The sequence below is a fragment of the Aplidium turbinatum genome, chromosome 7 (genome assembly GCF_918807975.1).
Source record: "Aplidium turbinatum chromosome 7, kaAplTurb1.1, whole genome shotgun sequence".
In the NCBI taxonomy this organism is placed as follows: domain Eukaryota; kingdom Metazoa; phylum Chordata; class Ascidiacea; order Aplousobranchia; family Polyclinidae; genus Aplidium; species Aplidium turbinatum.
In genome coordinates this window covers 19,487,170-19,500,447 of record NC_137478.1, presented here as the reverse complement: position 1 = coordinate 19,500,447, position 13,278 = coordinate 19,487,170, and the positions used below count along the sequence as shown (strand labels likewise).

Below are 13,278 nucleotides of genomic sequence, written 5' to 3'. Positions count from 1 at the left end.
AAGTCAAAATTACCCCAGTATAGCCCCCAAGCACGCAGATTTGGCCGCCGAGAAGGAGCTCTCGGTAGGCCACGATGGCTGCCAGAAAAAAACACAAGTTTTAAGGCCTGAGATGGCAAGCACTGCCAAAAATAAAGCCTTAACATGGGTCAATACTTTTTTTATCACTAGCCCACCAGACTAGTTGCTCTCCGTTTTCACTAGCCCGCACGATTTTTCACTAGTCCGATCAGTTTACTGACTTTTCACTTGTCTGATGACGTATTAAGATAGGCAGTGGCTATTTGACCGGCGCCGGTCTTTGAATCTGAAACACTATTTGACCGGTCATGACGTCACCATTGGCGTCGAAATAGGGTGGGCCGGGTGGGCGACGCCCACCCGGCCGTGAAACGAGGGTTTCGCCCACCCTGTTTTCATGACACTTATGAAGTGCTCGTTACAATTATTTCCGTTTTTGTTAAACGTAAAAAATTATCCAACCAACTGCAGCGCAACTTCTTGTTTTACGCTATGTCTCTCGCTAGGTATCCGACAGAACAAAGCAATTCCGCAACAACGCTGCGTTGAAAAAAAGGGGTACTCACTGCATTGTTGTTGCTACGGCGACTGCCACACGCTGGCAATTCCTGGTGAGAGAAAACCACGTTTGATCTTTTCTCCGAATGGTCTCACTTTCGTTGTCACAATCAAACTTCAGTTCATGGTCAGCGTAAGGGAATGTGAGTATGACATCATAATGAACATGATAATAAAATAACCGATACAAACTAAAGACGTACTGTAACAATCGCTTTTTACAAATCAAAGTGCGGCAAATCCGAAGGCGCCACTTCAAAGATAACAGGTCAGGAGCTTTTTAGGTCACTAAAGAAAACATAGAAGAAGTTTGTTTAGTTTAGCAGCGCTCATAAGATCGCAAGGCCCAAGAAAGCAGAACATTAAAGGGATACTAAAGGAAAAACCTGACTTGGCGATTGTACACGTTCTTTGTGTTTAACATGCTAGTACCATAAAATGATTTTCAATAAAATTTTGCCCCATTGCGGTCTGATCAGCATTCCGCGCGTGCTTATGTCAGAGCTTTCAAAACGAGAATGGGCGTGAGCAGCAAAGCGTGCGACTGTACAGTCTACATCACTATCGACTAGCAATCAGCTGATCGGGCAATGTTTTTTTCTGCGGGCGATTTAACTGTAGGCTATGTACTGTATGTGTGTACATCAAAACATCAGATTTTAACATCAAAACATCAGACGGTTTGCTCAAAACATCACATCTGATGTTAAAACATCAGATATGGTAACGTGGCCTTTGTTATTGCTGTCGATAGTGACGTATTCTCGAGCAGTGTTTCCACTTTTTGGTTATTTTGAAAAAATTAAAAATAAATGAAACATTGGACTTTGGGCCTTGCCAAGTGCCATTCAAAGCAATTTTTTTCGGTAATTTTTTTCGGTAATTTTTTTTTAAATGTATTTTTAAATGTTCAGTTTAATGCTTAATTCCCGTTTGAAAATTTCATTTAGTATGCCTTTAAAGCTTAATTGCTGCAGCGACGCTAAACGCAGTCTTTGTGAGAAAGACTAACCAAATTGCGAATTTGCGAACATACACATTCAATGAAATCTGTTTGAAAACTGTCGCCCACCCAGAATTCCTCTCTTCTAAGAAAAAATCGACGCCTATGGACGTCACTATATACGGTAGGCATTTTTTTCTTTTTCTCTTTCAGAGCAAAAGACGAGAAGAGTGCCTATATAAGTTCTAAATTCAACACCTATGTTCAACTGATTCTGTGGCGCGTAGGATACGTATCGGGCTGGTGCTTCAGAGGGAATGAGTTCGATACTACGCGGAAGCGTTTTTTAATTTTTAAATAAATTTTGACCCATTTTTAATTTGAGTAGCCTACAGCCCAATTTTTTATGTCTTTTAAAATATGAGTAATAAAGTTAGAGTTTTTTAATTTTCTTGAATTTAAGAATTTCTCTGGATAATTTTCCGTTCGTCATAAGAGGATGTGACCGTGTTTGCCGAACGACGCAAAAATGTAATGCGTGCTACAGATGGAATAGAATATTGTATTACGGTATGTATTATATTGTATTACGATATTGAGTTACGTATGATATGGACTCATAACTCATTTCTTTTTGTCAGAATTAGGTGTTAGATAATAATGAAAGTTAAAAGCACTTGTAGCAATTGTGTGTGAACAAAACACGAATTTCACTTTCATGGAATTGAACAAAGTTGATGTTGATCAGAATGTAGATAAGGAATATCCTTTATGTCAAGATGTAGCTTATAAAGTAAATTCTGCAGCTGAAACTTGTGAAATTTCCTCAAGTAGTGATGATTTAAACCCTATGTATGAAAGTTTGTCATTGAATAATGTCCTTGGTGACACAGAAGCATACAATAATGTAATTGAATGCGTCATAGTCACAGAAGATACAAATAAAGATGTATATGGATTTAATTTGGATGACTCCTTGTCGAATCATCAATATACAAGTGTCCCATCATCAATTTTAGCTCAAAATGCCAGTTCAAATGTTTGCGAAGATCAAATTCAATCTCATGGTAAGGATGATGATAAATCTCTTTTAACTGTGGATATCCAATCCCCATTGCTTAAAGATACAAAGAAATTTATTGTGAAAACGCAGACACAATTCCAATGCCATATTTGCAATCAAATATGCACACGTCGCAGTACTGCAGATGCACACATGCGGACACATACAGGTGAAAAGCCTTATCGGTGTGACATTTGTGGCAAAGCCTTTGCTCATCAGACTGGAATTTCTCGACATAAGCAAAACCATAACATTCGAGTTCCATTTATCTGTCATATTTGTGGAAGAAGTTTTATAAACAAGGACAACTTTAGATCTCACAAAAAGTCACATTCCGAAGATGGTGTTGGCGATTTTGTATGTTCTGTGTGCAACAAAACCTTTTCAACTAAAATCGGCCGTGATGTTCATTTTCGTATTCATAGCTATCAAAAAACGTATACGTGTAATGTTTGTGATAAGTCGTTCAGACTGCCAAATGCCCTTGCAGTTCATGCTAGAACTCACACAGCAGAAAAACCTTTTCAATGTAAAGATTGTGATAAAGCTTTTTCTCAGCTAGGATCTTTGAAACTTCATTTTCAAAAGCATACTGGTGAGTTGCCTTATGATTGTCATTATTGTGGGAAAGCCTTCAGGCTTGCAGGAACACTAAGGGCACACATTGGGCAGCACACAGGCAAAAAGCAATTCCAATGTGAATTTTGCATTAAATCATTTCCTGCTTACCCATCGCTAGTTAATCACAGAAGAACTCACACTGGTGAAAAGCCTTTCTCTTGTATGCACTGTGGCAAGTGCTTTTCACAGAAGTGCAATTTAAAACAGCACATCAGGGTTCATACTGGTGAAAAACCATGCAAGTGTTCAGTTTGTGATAAAGCATTTTCTTCCATGAGTACCTTGTCAAAACATCGAAAAATTCATCTACGCAATGAAATACTAAAAAACAGACTCTGAAGCATTCCTTCACTATATAATTTATTATTATTTATGTTACACCATGAGCATAGGCGTATGTTTTGGAAATTACCGGGGATGCAGTTATATCAGAATGTCTCACGCATAAACGTCAAATATGGTACTCGAGTATAGGTCGAGATTTTCGCAAGTGATTTTTACCTTAAAAAAACAGGTTTGACTTGTAGACGGGACAAGCTGTTGTCTCCAGCTCGGCAGCTTTCAGAATGCATTTTTTCTGCGGAAAAATTATTGCCGATGTAGATTACGGAGTGTGAAATGGCGTCGACCGAAGAAAAAGTTTTGAATATTACTTGACTCCAACTTAATTTTCAAATTTCATGATTTCTAGTCAATTTTAAATTTTATACACTTGTTAACCGATCATTTTTTTATTTTTGCATGTAGGATATAATCTTTCTAATTACACAACATTCCATGATCGTTGAAGTCGATGTCAAACCTTAGCGGCCGCGTAAAACAATGGTGTCAGGCATAGGCGCCTAACTATTTTGTAGGCCGTGCGGGCGAAAGCGTGTTTCATCAGCAGCAACGTAAATTCAGCAAATGTCACGCAGATGAATGACTTAATTATGTCGTCACACTAGGATTGCTTTTATTGCTACACTCGGAGTTATCGCTACGTTCGACCTACCGTTAATTATTATAAACAAAACTCGACCACTTCGGTTAACAAACACATGCCATGCGTCTGCGTTGGCTAGCGGTTGAAGGACTGCGACTCTTTAAGGCTTTAAGCTAAGCACAGCATAAAGTTTAACAACGAACTAGATTTATTAGCACGAAACAAGAGACAAAAAGGTTTACTAAAAGGTACACTGTACAAACATGGAATGAAAATACTAACTTGATCAATTGATCATACGCTTGAAAATATATCTGTTGAAAGCAAAATCATTCATGTTTACATCAATTCAACAGCACGTCTACTTGAATAAGTTTAAAAGTTGCTGACATCCGTAAACAGCCCTTGAAAAATAGTTACGGAGAGACGTTTGATTAAGTTTTCGACTTGACATTGCTCCATTTTCACTATAATATCGCAACTTATGACTGACCCGCTCGCTTTCAATTCGCTGTAAAACGCCTGTTTTCGTGTTGCAGATGAAACAAAAGATGTGCATATTCCCGCCTCTGATCAGGTTTCTATGGCAACGGTCGTGTGTGCGCCATTCAGTTTGCGCGAGTCCGCTACTGCGTTGAATACGCAGTGTGTGCGCAATGCGGTTTGTACCAGTCCTTGTTGCGTTGGTTAGTGTTAGTGGTTACCTCGGGCCGAGACTTCAAGTTCATTTTCACAGCGAGCGATTCACTGCCGCGCAATTCACTGCAGAGGTTTCGACTTCCGAAAGCGACATTGAGTCTGTTTGCAAGCGTATAAAGCTTAGCGCACGCTCCGTCTACTTAGCAAATTATGTTGCTTGTGAGTGCATTCAACATTTGATGACATTGAATCAACACAAAATGGTAGATTTTTGCTATCCCAGGCAGCAAAACCAGTCATTTTTACATTGGTTCAACGTCTGCAGACGTTAAATGAAGGTAAAAATGACAGATTTTGTTGTCTGGTGTGGGATAACGACGCTGTTGCGGTTTGCATTCAAAAAATGTTTTCCTGCTGCCGATCGCTAGTTCATCTATTGTTTTATGTATCAATACAGCATAAAAAGTTGCCCCCACGGACAAATACCGGTATGCATGGGGGCCTGGCCCCCATGGCTTAAACGCTTATGGTGTCAGGTTGGCTAGGTGATAATGGCGGTAAGAGACGTCCTTAATGCAGGCAATATCTGCGACTAAGACCATTAAACACCTTTTTTTTATCGGTTTTCGATTCAATTCTCACACATCACGAAATATCTTTGCTTCAAGAACATTGTGGAGAGCCATAATAGCACATTTTGCTGGCCTAGTTTTGTTTGAGTTCAACCACTCAGGTCAGAAGTTACAGTTTTTCCTTTGCACCACCGTACTAAATAAGCTTTTTCGCCCGAGATAAACAATTGCTGGCGCTGGCGGACATTAGCCAATTTTTTACGTTGATTCAATGTCTGACAGTGTTGAATGTTCATGTGTTAATGAGCGGACTTCGATTCTCGTGCGTTTGATAACAAAACAATGCATTTTGTTAAATCATACTTGATCTCACAGCGGGAAGGGTCTGCTACTATTCGGTGAGTCCGATTCGGTGAGTTCCTGACCTCTAACCCCAAACCCCTAACCCTAAAACGACAATGATAATTAGGTTACTTTACCCGGGTCTGCTACTATTCGGCGAGTCCGATTCGGCGAGTCCGATTCGGCTAGTCCGATTCGGCGAGTTCCCTATTCGGCGAGAGCATTTTTCGGCGAGTGCCCTATTCGGCGAGTTTTTAAAATTTTTTAGATAAAATTATCGGGCACCGTAGCCTAATTATAATTGCCGTTTTTACATCGTTTTAACGTCGCTAAACCTTGAAATCGTGCAGAAAGAAATAAAAATTAAATGTTTGAACTATTAAATTAAAATTCGTCATGTCAGTTCAGTTGTTTTTATTTCTGACCATCATATCAAAAACAATACACGTCAACATTGCAAAGGTAGAAGCGACAAAACGCGAACGTTAAAACGTGCTTGAATTCGTCATGTCAGTAGAGTTGTTTTTATTTCTGATCATAATATCAAAAACAATATACGTCAACATAGCAAAGGTGTAGAAAAAGGTAGAAGCGACACAACGTGAAGGGAAAATAAAAAAAAAGAAAGTGTTACAAACAAAGTAAATAAATCGTGTTTATGTCTATAAGTTAGTACTTTTGAATAGTTAAAATGATTAGATTGGATCAACAAATGTGTGGACAGCTTAGCTTGGATTGAAAGGAAATTATCGGGTACCATAGCCTAGTTATCCCGACCAGCAAAAATTTGTTCCAAGAACCCAGTTAGCCTAACAGTTCATTTCTACATTGTAGTAACAGAATGAAAAGGTCAAATAGCTAACCAAATGTGTGGCCTATCGTTTTAACGTCGCTAAACGTTGAAATCGTGTAGAAAAGGGAGCTTTTGCTGGCTAGGATACGTTGAAACTGAGAAACATTTACAGAAACCCTTCGATTTGTTCCAAGAACCCAGTTAGCCTAATGTTACTACAATGTAAAAATGAACTGTTAGGCTAACTGGGTTCTTGGAACAAATTTTTGCTGGTTGGGATAACTAGGCTACGGTACCCGATAATTTCCTTTCAATCCAAGCTGTAGGGCTGTAGGCCACACATTTGTTGATCCAAACTAATCAATCATTACATGATTTATTTATTTTGTTTGTTACATTTTCGTTTTTTTTATTTTCCCTTCATGTTGTGTCGCTTCTACCTTTTTCTACACCTTTGCTATGTTGACGTATATTGTTTTTGATATTATGATCAGAAATAAAAAACAACTCTACTGACATGACGAATTCAAGCACGTTTTAACGTTCGCGTTTTGTCACTTCTACCTTTGCTATGTTGACGTGTATTGTTTTTGATATGATGGTCAGAAATAAAAACAACTGAACGGACATGACGAATTCAAGCACGTTTTAACGTTCGCGTTTTGTCACTTCTACCTTTGCTATGTTGACGTGTATTGTTTTTGATATGATGGTCAGAAATAAAAACAACTGAACTGACATGACGAATTTTAATTTAATAGTTCAACCATTTTATTTTTATTCCTTTCTGCACGATTTCAAGGTTTAGCGACGTTAAAACGATGTAAAAACGGCAATTATAATTAGGCTACGGTGCCCGATAATTTTATTTAAAAAAATTCAAAACTCGCCGAATAGGGCACTCGCCGAAAAAGGCTATCGCCGAATAGGGAACTCGCCGAATCGGACTAGCCGAATCGGACTCGCCGAATTGGACTCGCCGAAACGGGCCATTCCGACTTTACCCAATAATTAAAAAAAAATTGAAAAAATCTCCCGTTAAGGGATCGGACTCACCGAAACGGGCCATTCCGCAGCGGGAAAGACCTCACAACCCAAATAACCCAAAGACCCAAATAGCACGTCTAGATTACTTATTACACGTACGTGAAACCATTGATTGTTTTATACCTTTCTGAATGTAAATGATTGTGATTAATTATCAAGTATATATATATATAAAAAACAATAAAAACTATTAATACCGTACTACAAAAAGTGCTCAATGCTAAGCAAAAAAGCAAAGCAGAGCGAATTAAATCAAATATATTATAATTATTATCATACTATCTGAATCATCAACAGCCTGTTTATCCTTTAATGGATCATCAGAATATATATATATAGTATAAACCCTTTTAAAAAATAGAATTGAACACTGAACAAATCAACGTCAAAATTGGTTGATGATGATTTTCAAGCTAACTGTTCAATTCTATTTTTATAATAAGTTAATTTCAACCACTGGTTTTTGTGTAAATATGCCGTTGTGCGATCTCATATAATAAATGCACTGATTGTTAGGATTTGAACAGTTTTATAAACCTTGTCATTTTCATGGTTGCTTGGATATGCACAGAGTATTGTCCAGTCCTCGAAATTAGCGGCGGCACACGGCAATTGCCGTGGTAAATGCTGCCACAAAAGTCATATTGGACTTTCTGCTACGGCAATTAAAATGCCGTCGCAAAATGAGCACTTAGACAAAAATTGTTTAAACTTTCTTTCTGTGTTATTTGCTCGAGCGGGAGTTTAATCAGCAGCAACATCGCACCAAGACCTCACCTCGGACTATTTTACTTGCTGAGAACACTCACGCAGTCTTCAAAATCAGCATATTTTTACTACGTCAAAAAACATTGCCCAGGCAAAACGGCAAAAGTTGAAATTGCCTCGGTAATTGCTGTGAACATTTATTGCAGTGGTTCCCAACCTTTTTTGGTACATTCCTCCTTTGCTGATTTTGAAAATGTTTATTCCTCCCCTGTATCAATTAAGCTTAACAAAACACACTGATTTAATAACGAAACATCGTTTATTTTAACTCAATCAGTCAATGAGAAACTTGTGTTTGTTTATCATCCGAGAGTTGCTGAATGCGTGGCATAGTTTGGGACAAAGCACAACGTACGTCATCTTCAACATCGAGTCTATTTCTTTGTTTGGTCTTGATTTGTAGCAGAGTAGAAAATCCTGCCTCACACAGGTATGTAGACATATAAGGAATAAGAATGCGCAGAGCTTTTTTGGTAGTTTTCAGATAGGAATCTTTCATTTCAATCCAAAACTGTGTGAGAAGTTTTTCATGATAAGCTTGCCTTGCTGAAGAATCATTAACCAGCTCCAAAAATTCGTCTTGGCATTCATCTGAAAGCTTTTCAACGGAAAATGTAAAAGGATTTCTAACAAAGTCAAGGTCATCATTCGTAATTTCTGGAAAATATCTCTCAAATTTGCTTTCAAGTGTTGACAAATGTTTCAAAATACCATTTTCGATTTGCACTGGCAGTTTATTCTCTTTGTTATCAAGAAGCATATCTAATTTCTTAAACATTGAATAATTCTGCTTTCGGATTTTTCGTTTCCAATTTGACAATTTTAATGTGAAAGCTTTCAGTGCATCAACAAATTTAATGATGTTGGTATTCCTGCCTTGCATCTGAAGATTGAGTTTATTAAGTTGTTCAAAAATGTCACATAAGTAAGCCAGAGGGAGCATCCATTCTTCATCATCCAGCCAGGAACAATACTCTGTCTTGTTTTTGAGTTCACAAACTTTTTTAACGTCTTCTCTAAGTTCAAAGAATCTTCGAGTTACATTAAAATTCCTCCCTGGAAATTGTAAAACTCCTCCCTGGGGAGGAATTCCTCCCCGGTTGGGAACCACTGATTTATTGCAAAAAATTTGTACCAAAATTATGTAAAACGAGAAGTGAAAAATATACTTGAGTAGTCTATCATGACCGCACTGTTTGATTTGTTGTGATGTAATACCAAAAGTAGCGATAAAGCAAGCAACGCGATACGCATGCTGTTACGGTAATTCGCATTAAATATCTCAGGGGGAAAAGTAAGTTAATTTTGGGTTGATTCAACGTTCGAGTCAGCACAAATCAAGTTAATTTTTCTGGAGGGTTATATTGCGTAACAGCAATGCCCAATGAGAAATTTACGTTTCTTTTACATTAATTTGACATCTAGCAACATTGAATTATCATAAAATAACGTTAATTGCTCAACCAGGTACATACCGTTAACAAATTAATAGTTCCCTGCGAGAAGATTGCCTTGATATGTATACGTTTACACTAACATAATTTCGGCGCAATTAGGATACTGCGAGCAACACTGTCTATTGGATAAAGGACTAGTTGGAATCGGAATCATCAGATGCTGTATCGGATAGAGCTCAACCGATATCACTTTTTTAGGCCGATACCGATATTTATAAAATTTTTAGGCCGATACCGATATACATCGGCTGATCAGCTACGAAAAATTTGTTACCAACAAAGTTATTAAGCAACAAACCAGTCCAAGAAAGTTTATGCATTAGTTGCTGTAATGGAAAAATCATTCTTAACACTAATCACAAAAAAACACCAAACAAAAAAGAAACAACCCAGGCCTCGAAATTCGTTTTTGCTGACGGCGGACAAACGTGTCCGGTCTGAATTCTTCGCCATTTAAGAGCTATGGCTACGGTTTGGAAGGCTTTTTAAAATTTCAGCAAAGGCTTTCATCAGACCAACGAGGTGCGCTTGGAGAGTCAAAGCGCCGTGTAGCTGCAATACGCCGCATAACTGATTAACTTCCACCGAACGAGGTCGTGTGGCTTCTTGCGTCACAATGCTCTGGGCACGGGTCGGAAAACTTCTACAATGATGCTATTATTTTCTTCTGTGCAAAAGTTTCACTAGGCTTATTTTTGGGGTTTATATTTGCAACTTATACAATGACGCTACTATTTTTTTCTGTGCAAAATTTCACTAGGCTTTTTTCTTTGGGTTTATTTTTGCATGTCATGTGAGCGAAAGTTAACTTTCCCTGGGCCTTTTCTTTCTTAATGTAATACCAAAACTTGACAAATTTTGCTGCACCTTGCTGTGATAGCCTACTGGTATGATCTAATTTTGTAACAAATCTTGTCTAAGTATCAATATCACTCGGAGATCAAAGCCAGACATTGTGACGTAAGACTTGAAATATGTTGCGCGTGGTTAGTGTAGAAGTAGCCTACACCGGTACTCCCAGCGAAAGCAAAAAATTCACCTTTGTTACACTGATTCAATGTCATCAATCGTTGAAGCAACGTAAAACTCGAAAGTTTTCCTGCTTGAATGGAAGCTAAGGAATACAGTATTAACATTTTCTAGATGCGCACGCTAAAATGGGCGGGAAATTATATTTTTGCAACAATTGTTCGTGCTATGCAAGCACGTTTTAAGAGCAACTTGTGTTTCTTCTAAAGGCATGTATGGCTGGGTTTGAGTGTGCTTTTGCTGGCTGGTGTTTATCGGCGAAAAATAGCCGATACAATATATCGGCTACACCTGATATCGGCTACACCTGATATCGGCTACACCTGATATCGGCCGATACATATCCAGGCCTCGAAACTGAAAGCGGCCATGGCCGCGATTAACCTACAAAAACCGACATTTTGTCCGCCGGGTCTCACCCTTTCGTCGGCCGCATTTGTCCGCCATGACGTTCCGAGACAATTTTACGCAAGCGGCCTTGTGAATAAAGTGCTTTGCCACTTATAATCACAAAGGTTAGAAAGCAGTCGAAGCACCCGATAAATCACAATACACACTGTCTATGCTTGAATTGTTAACATTATTGATTGACCCAGCAGCTGATGTCTGACGATAAGCAGGATGCAACTGCAAGTGACATCACAATACACTATATTGATGTGATATATTCAGTCTTCAAAATTAGCGTCGGCAATAAAAATGCCAAGGCCACACGAGCGCTTGTAAGGTTAGGGTTAGACATTCCTCCCAGTCGTTATGACACAGCCGTAGATTTGTTCCTTAGTCAACACCCTGATGGAGCTCTACGAAAAAGAAAGAGGCGTGTGGATTGGTATCAAAGCCTGAAAGCTGCAAAACGTGGACACTTCATTGCAAACGGCGAAGACGGTGTAGATTTGCAGCTAAGCGATGAGCCTCTTGATGTGTCTGATTCCAGTGATGACGCGATAACCTCGTGCTCCGATACAGCATCTGATGATTCCGATTCCGACAGCTAGTTCTTTATCAAACAGACTTTGTGTTGTTCTCAGTATCCCAGTTGTGCCGAAATTATGTTACTGTACAGTGTACACTGTACAGTGTACACGTAAATCGAGGCAATCTTCTCGCAGGGAGCTATTAATTTGTTACGGTACCTGGTTGAGCAATTAACGTTATTTTATGATCATTCAACGTTGTTAGATGTCGAGTTAATGTAAAACAAACGTAAATTTTTTATTGGGCATTGTTGCTACGCAATATAACCTGCCGGAAAATTAAATCGATTTGTGCTGACTCGAACGTTGAATCAACCCAAAATTAACTTACTTTTCCCCCCATGAGTTATTTAACGTGAATTACTGTAACAGCGTGCGACGTGCCTATCTTGTTGCTCGCTTTGTCGCTACTTTTGGTATTATTACATCACAACAAATCAAACAATGCGGTCGTGATAATCTACTCTAGTATATTTTTCGCTTCTCGTTTTACATGTTTTGGAACAATTGGCTTAGTGGTTAGTGCGCCCGCCTCTGAAGCGGTAGGCATGGGTTCGACACCTTGTCGGGTCATACCAAAGACTTTTTAAAAATGGTACTGAATCTAATTTCTGCTTGGCACTGAGCAATGGAGTGGATTCGGGTAATAATGTACTCAGTTGCGCCTCTATACGGCTGCATTGACACTGTCTGTTATGTAAAGCGCTGTGGAGCAACGCATTCTGCAATGGATACAGCGCTATATAAAAACTAACATTATTATTATTATTATAATTGCTTCGTAATAAACGTTCACAGCAATTGCCGAGGCAATTTCAAGTTTTGTCGCTTGGCCTGGGCAACGTTTCTGCCGAAGTAAAAATGTTCTAATTTTAAAGACTGAATTGATGCGTGTCGGAGTTCCGATGGCCGCCATGTGCTTGTGATTGGCCGCCGAACAGCTTGCTTCAGTCGGTCAGCTTGCTTCAGTTTGGTCGCCGGAAAAAAAAAGTTGGTTCGAGGCCTGCATATCGGCTGACCGATATATCGGTCGAGCTCTAGTATCGGAGGATGAGGTTATAGCATCGTCACTGGAACACTTGAAGATGAAAAACTACCTAGGCTATTCATGAACGCGCGATTCCATATTATCGGAAGCAGTACTTTTCTTTACTGCCGAAGAACCATTTATCCAATTTTGCACTACTTTTTTTAACTTGACCCAGTAGCTTTTCTAATTCCGATTTGTTTCCGTCATACAATTCTTTACAAATTTTGCAAAATACCGTACCACGCTAGGCTAACGTTTCCCTCTGTTCCCTCTGTTTGATAACCAATAGCAGGTAAATTCCAGTTTTTAACTGTATCTTCCTTTACCATGATCTATATTCGCAACAACACCGGTAAACAATAAACATTCGATAAAAGAATAACTTTTGCGTAACAATTAAGCCAGTATTTATAAGGTTGCAAACTTTGTACAGTTCACCTGAGCATTGTCAGCGCATAAAATAGCTTGCGTGATGCTCTGGGCTACCGTCGTG

At 38.9% G+C, this 13,278-nt stretch overlaps 2 protein-coding genes across 2 annotated transcripts in view; one reads left to right on the top strand and one right to left on the bottom strand.

Moving 5' to 3' along the window:
- Positions 1 to 13,278, top strand: part of LOC145774085 (ribonuclease Oy-like) — a 72,668-nt gene that overhangs the window by 21,967 nt on the left and 37,423 nt on the right. The window lies entirely within an intron of this gene.
- Positions 8,570 to 9,052, bottom strand: LOC145773814 (protein FAM200A-like). Its single transcript, XM_082584942.1, has one exon. It carries the CDS (start codon positions 9,050 to 9,052, stop codon positions 8,570 to 8,572), a length of 483 nt encoding a protein of 160 aa, XP_082441068.1.

Bases quoted from the DNA above. Each gene is read 5' to 3' on its own strand.
- LOC145773814 (XM_082584942.1), bottom strand. From the start codon at position 9,052: ATGCTTCTTGATAACAAAGAGAATAAACTGCCAGTGCAAATCGAAAAT.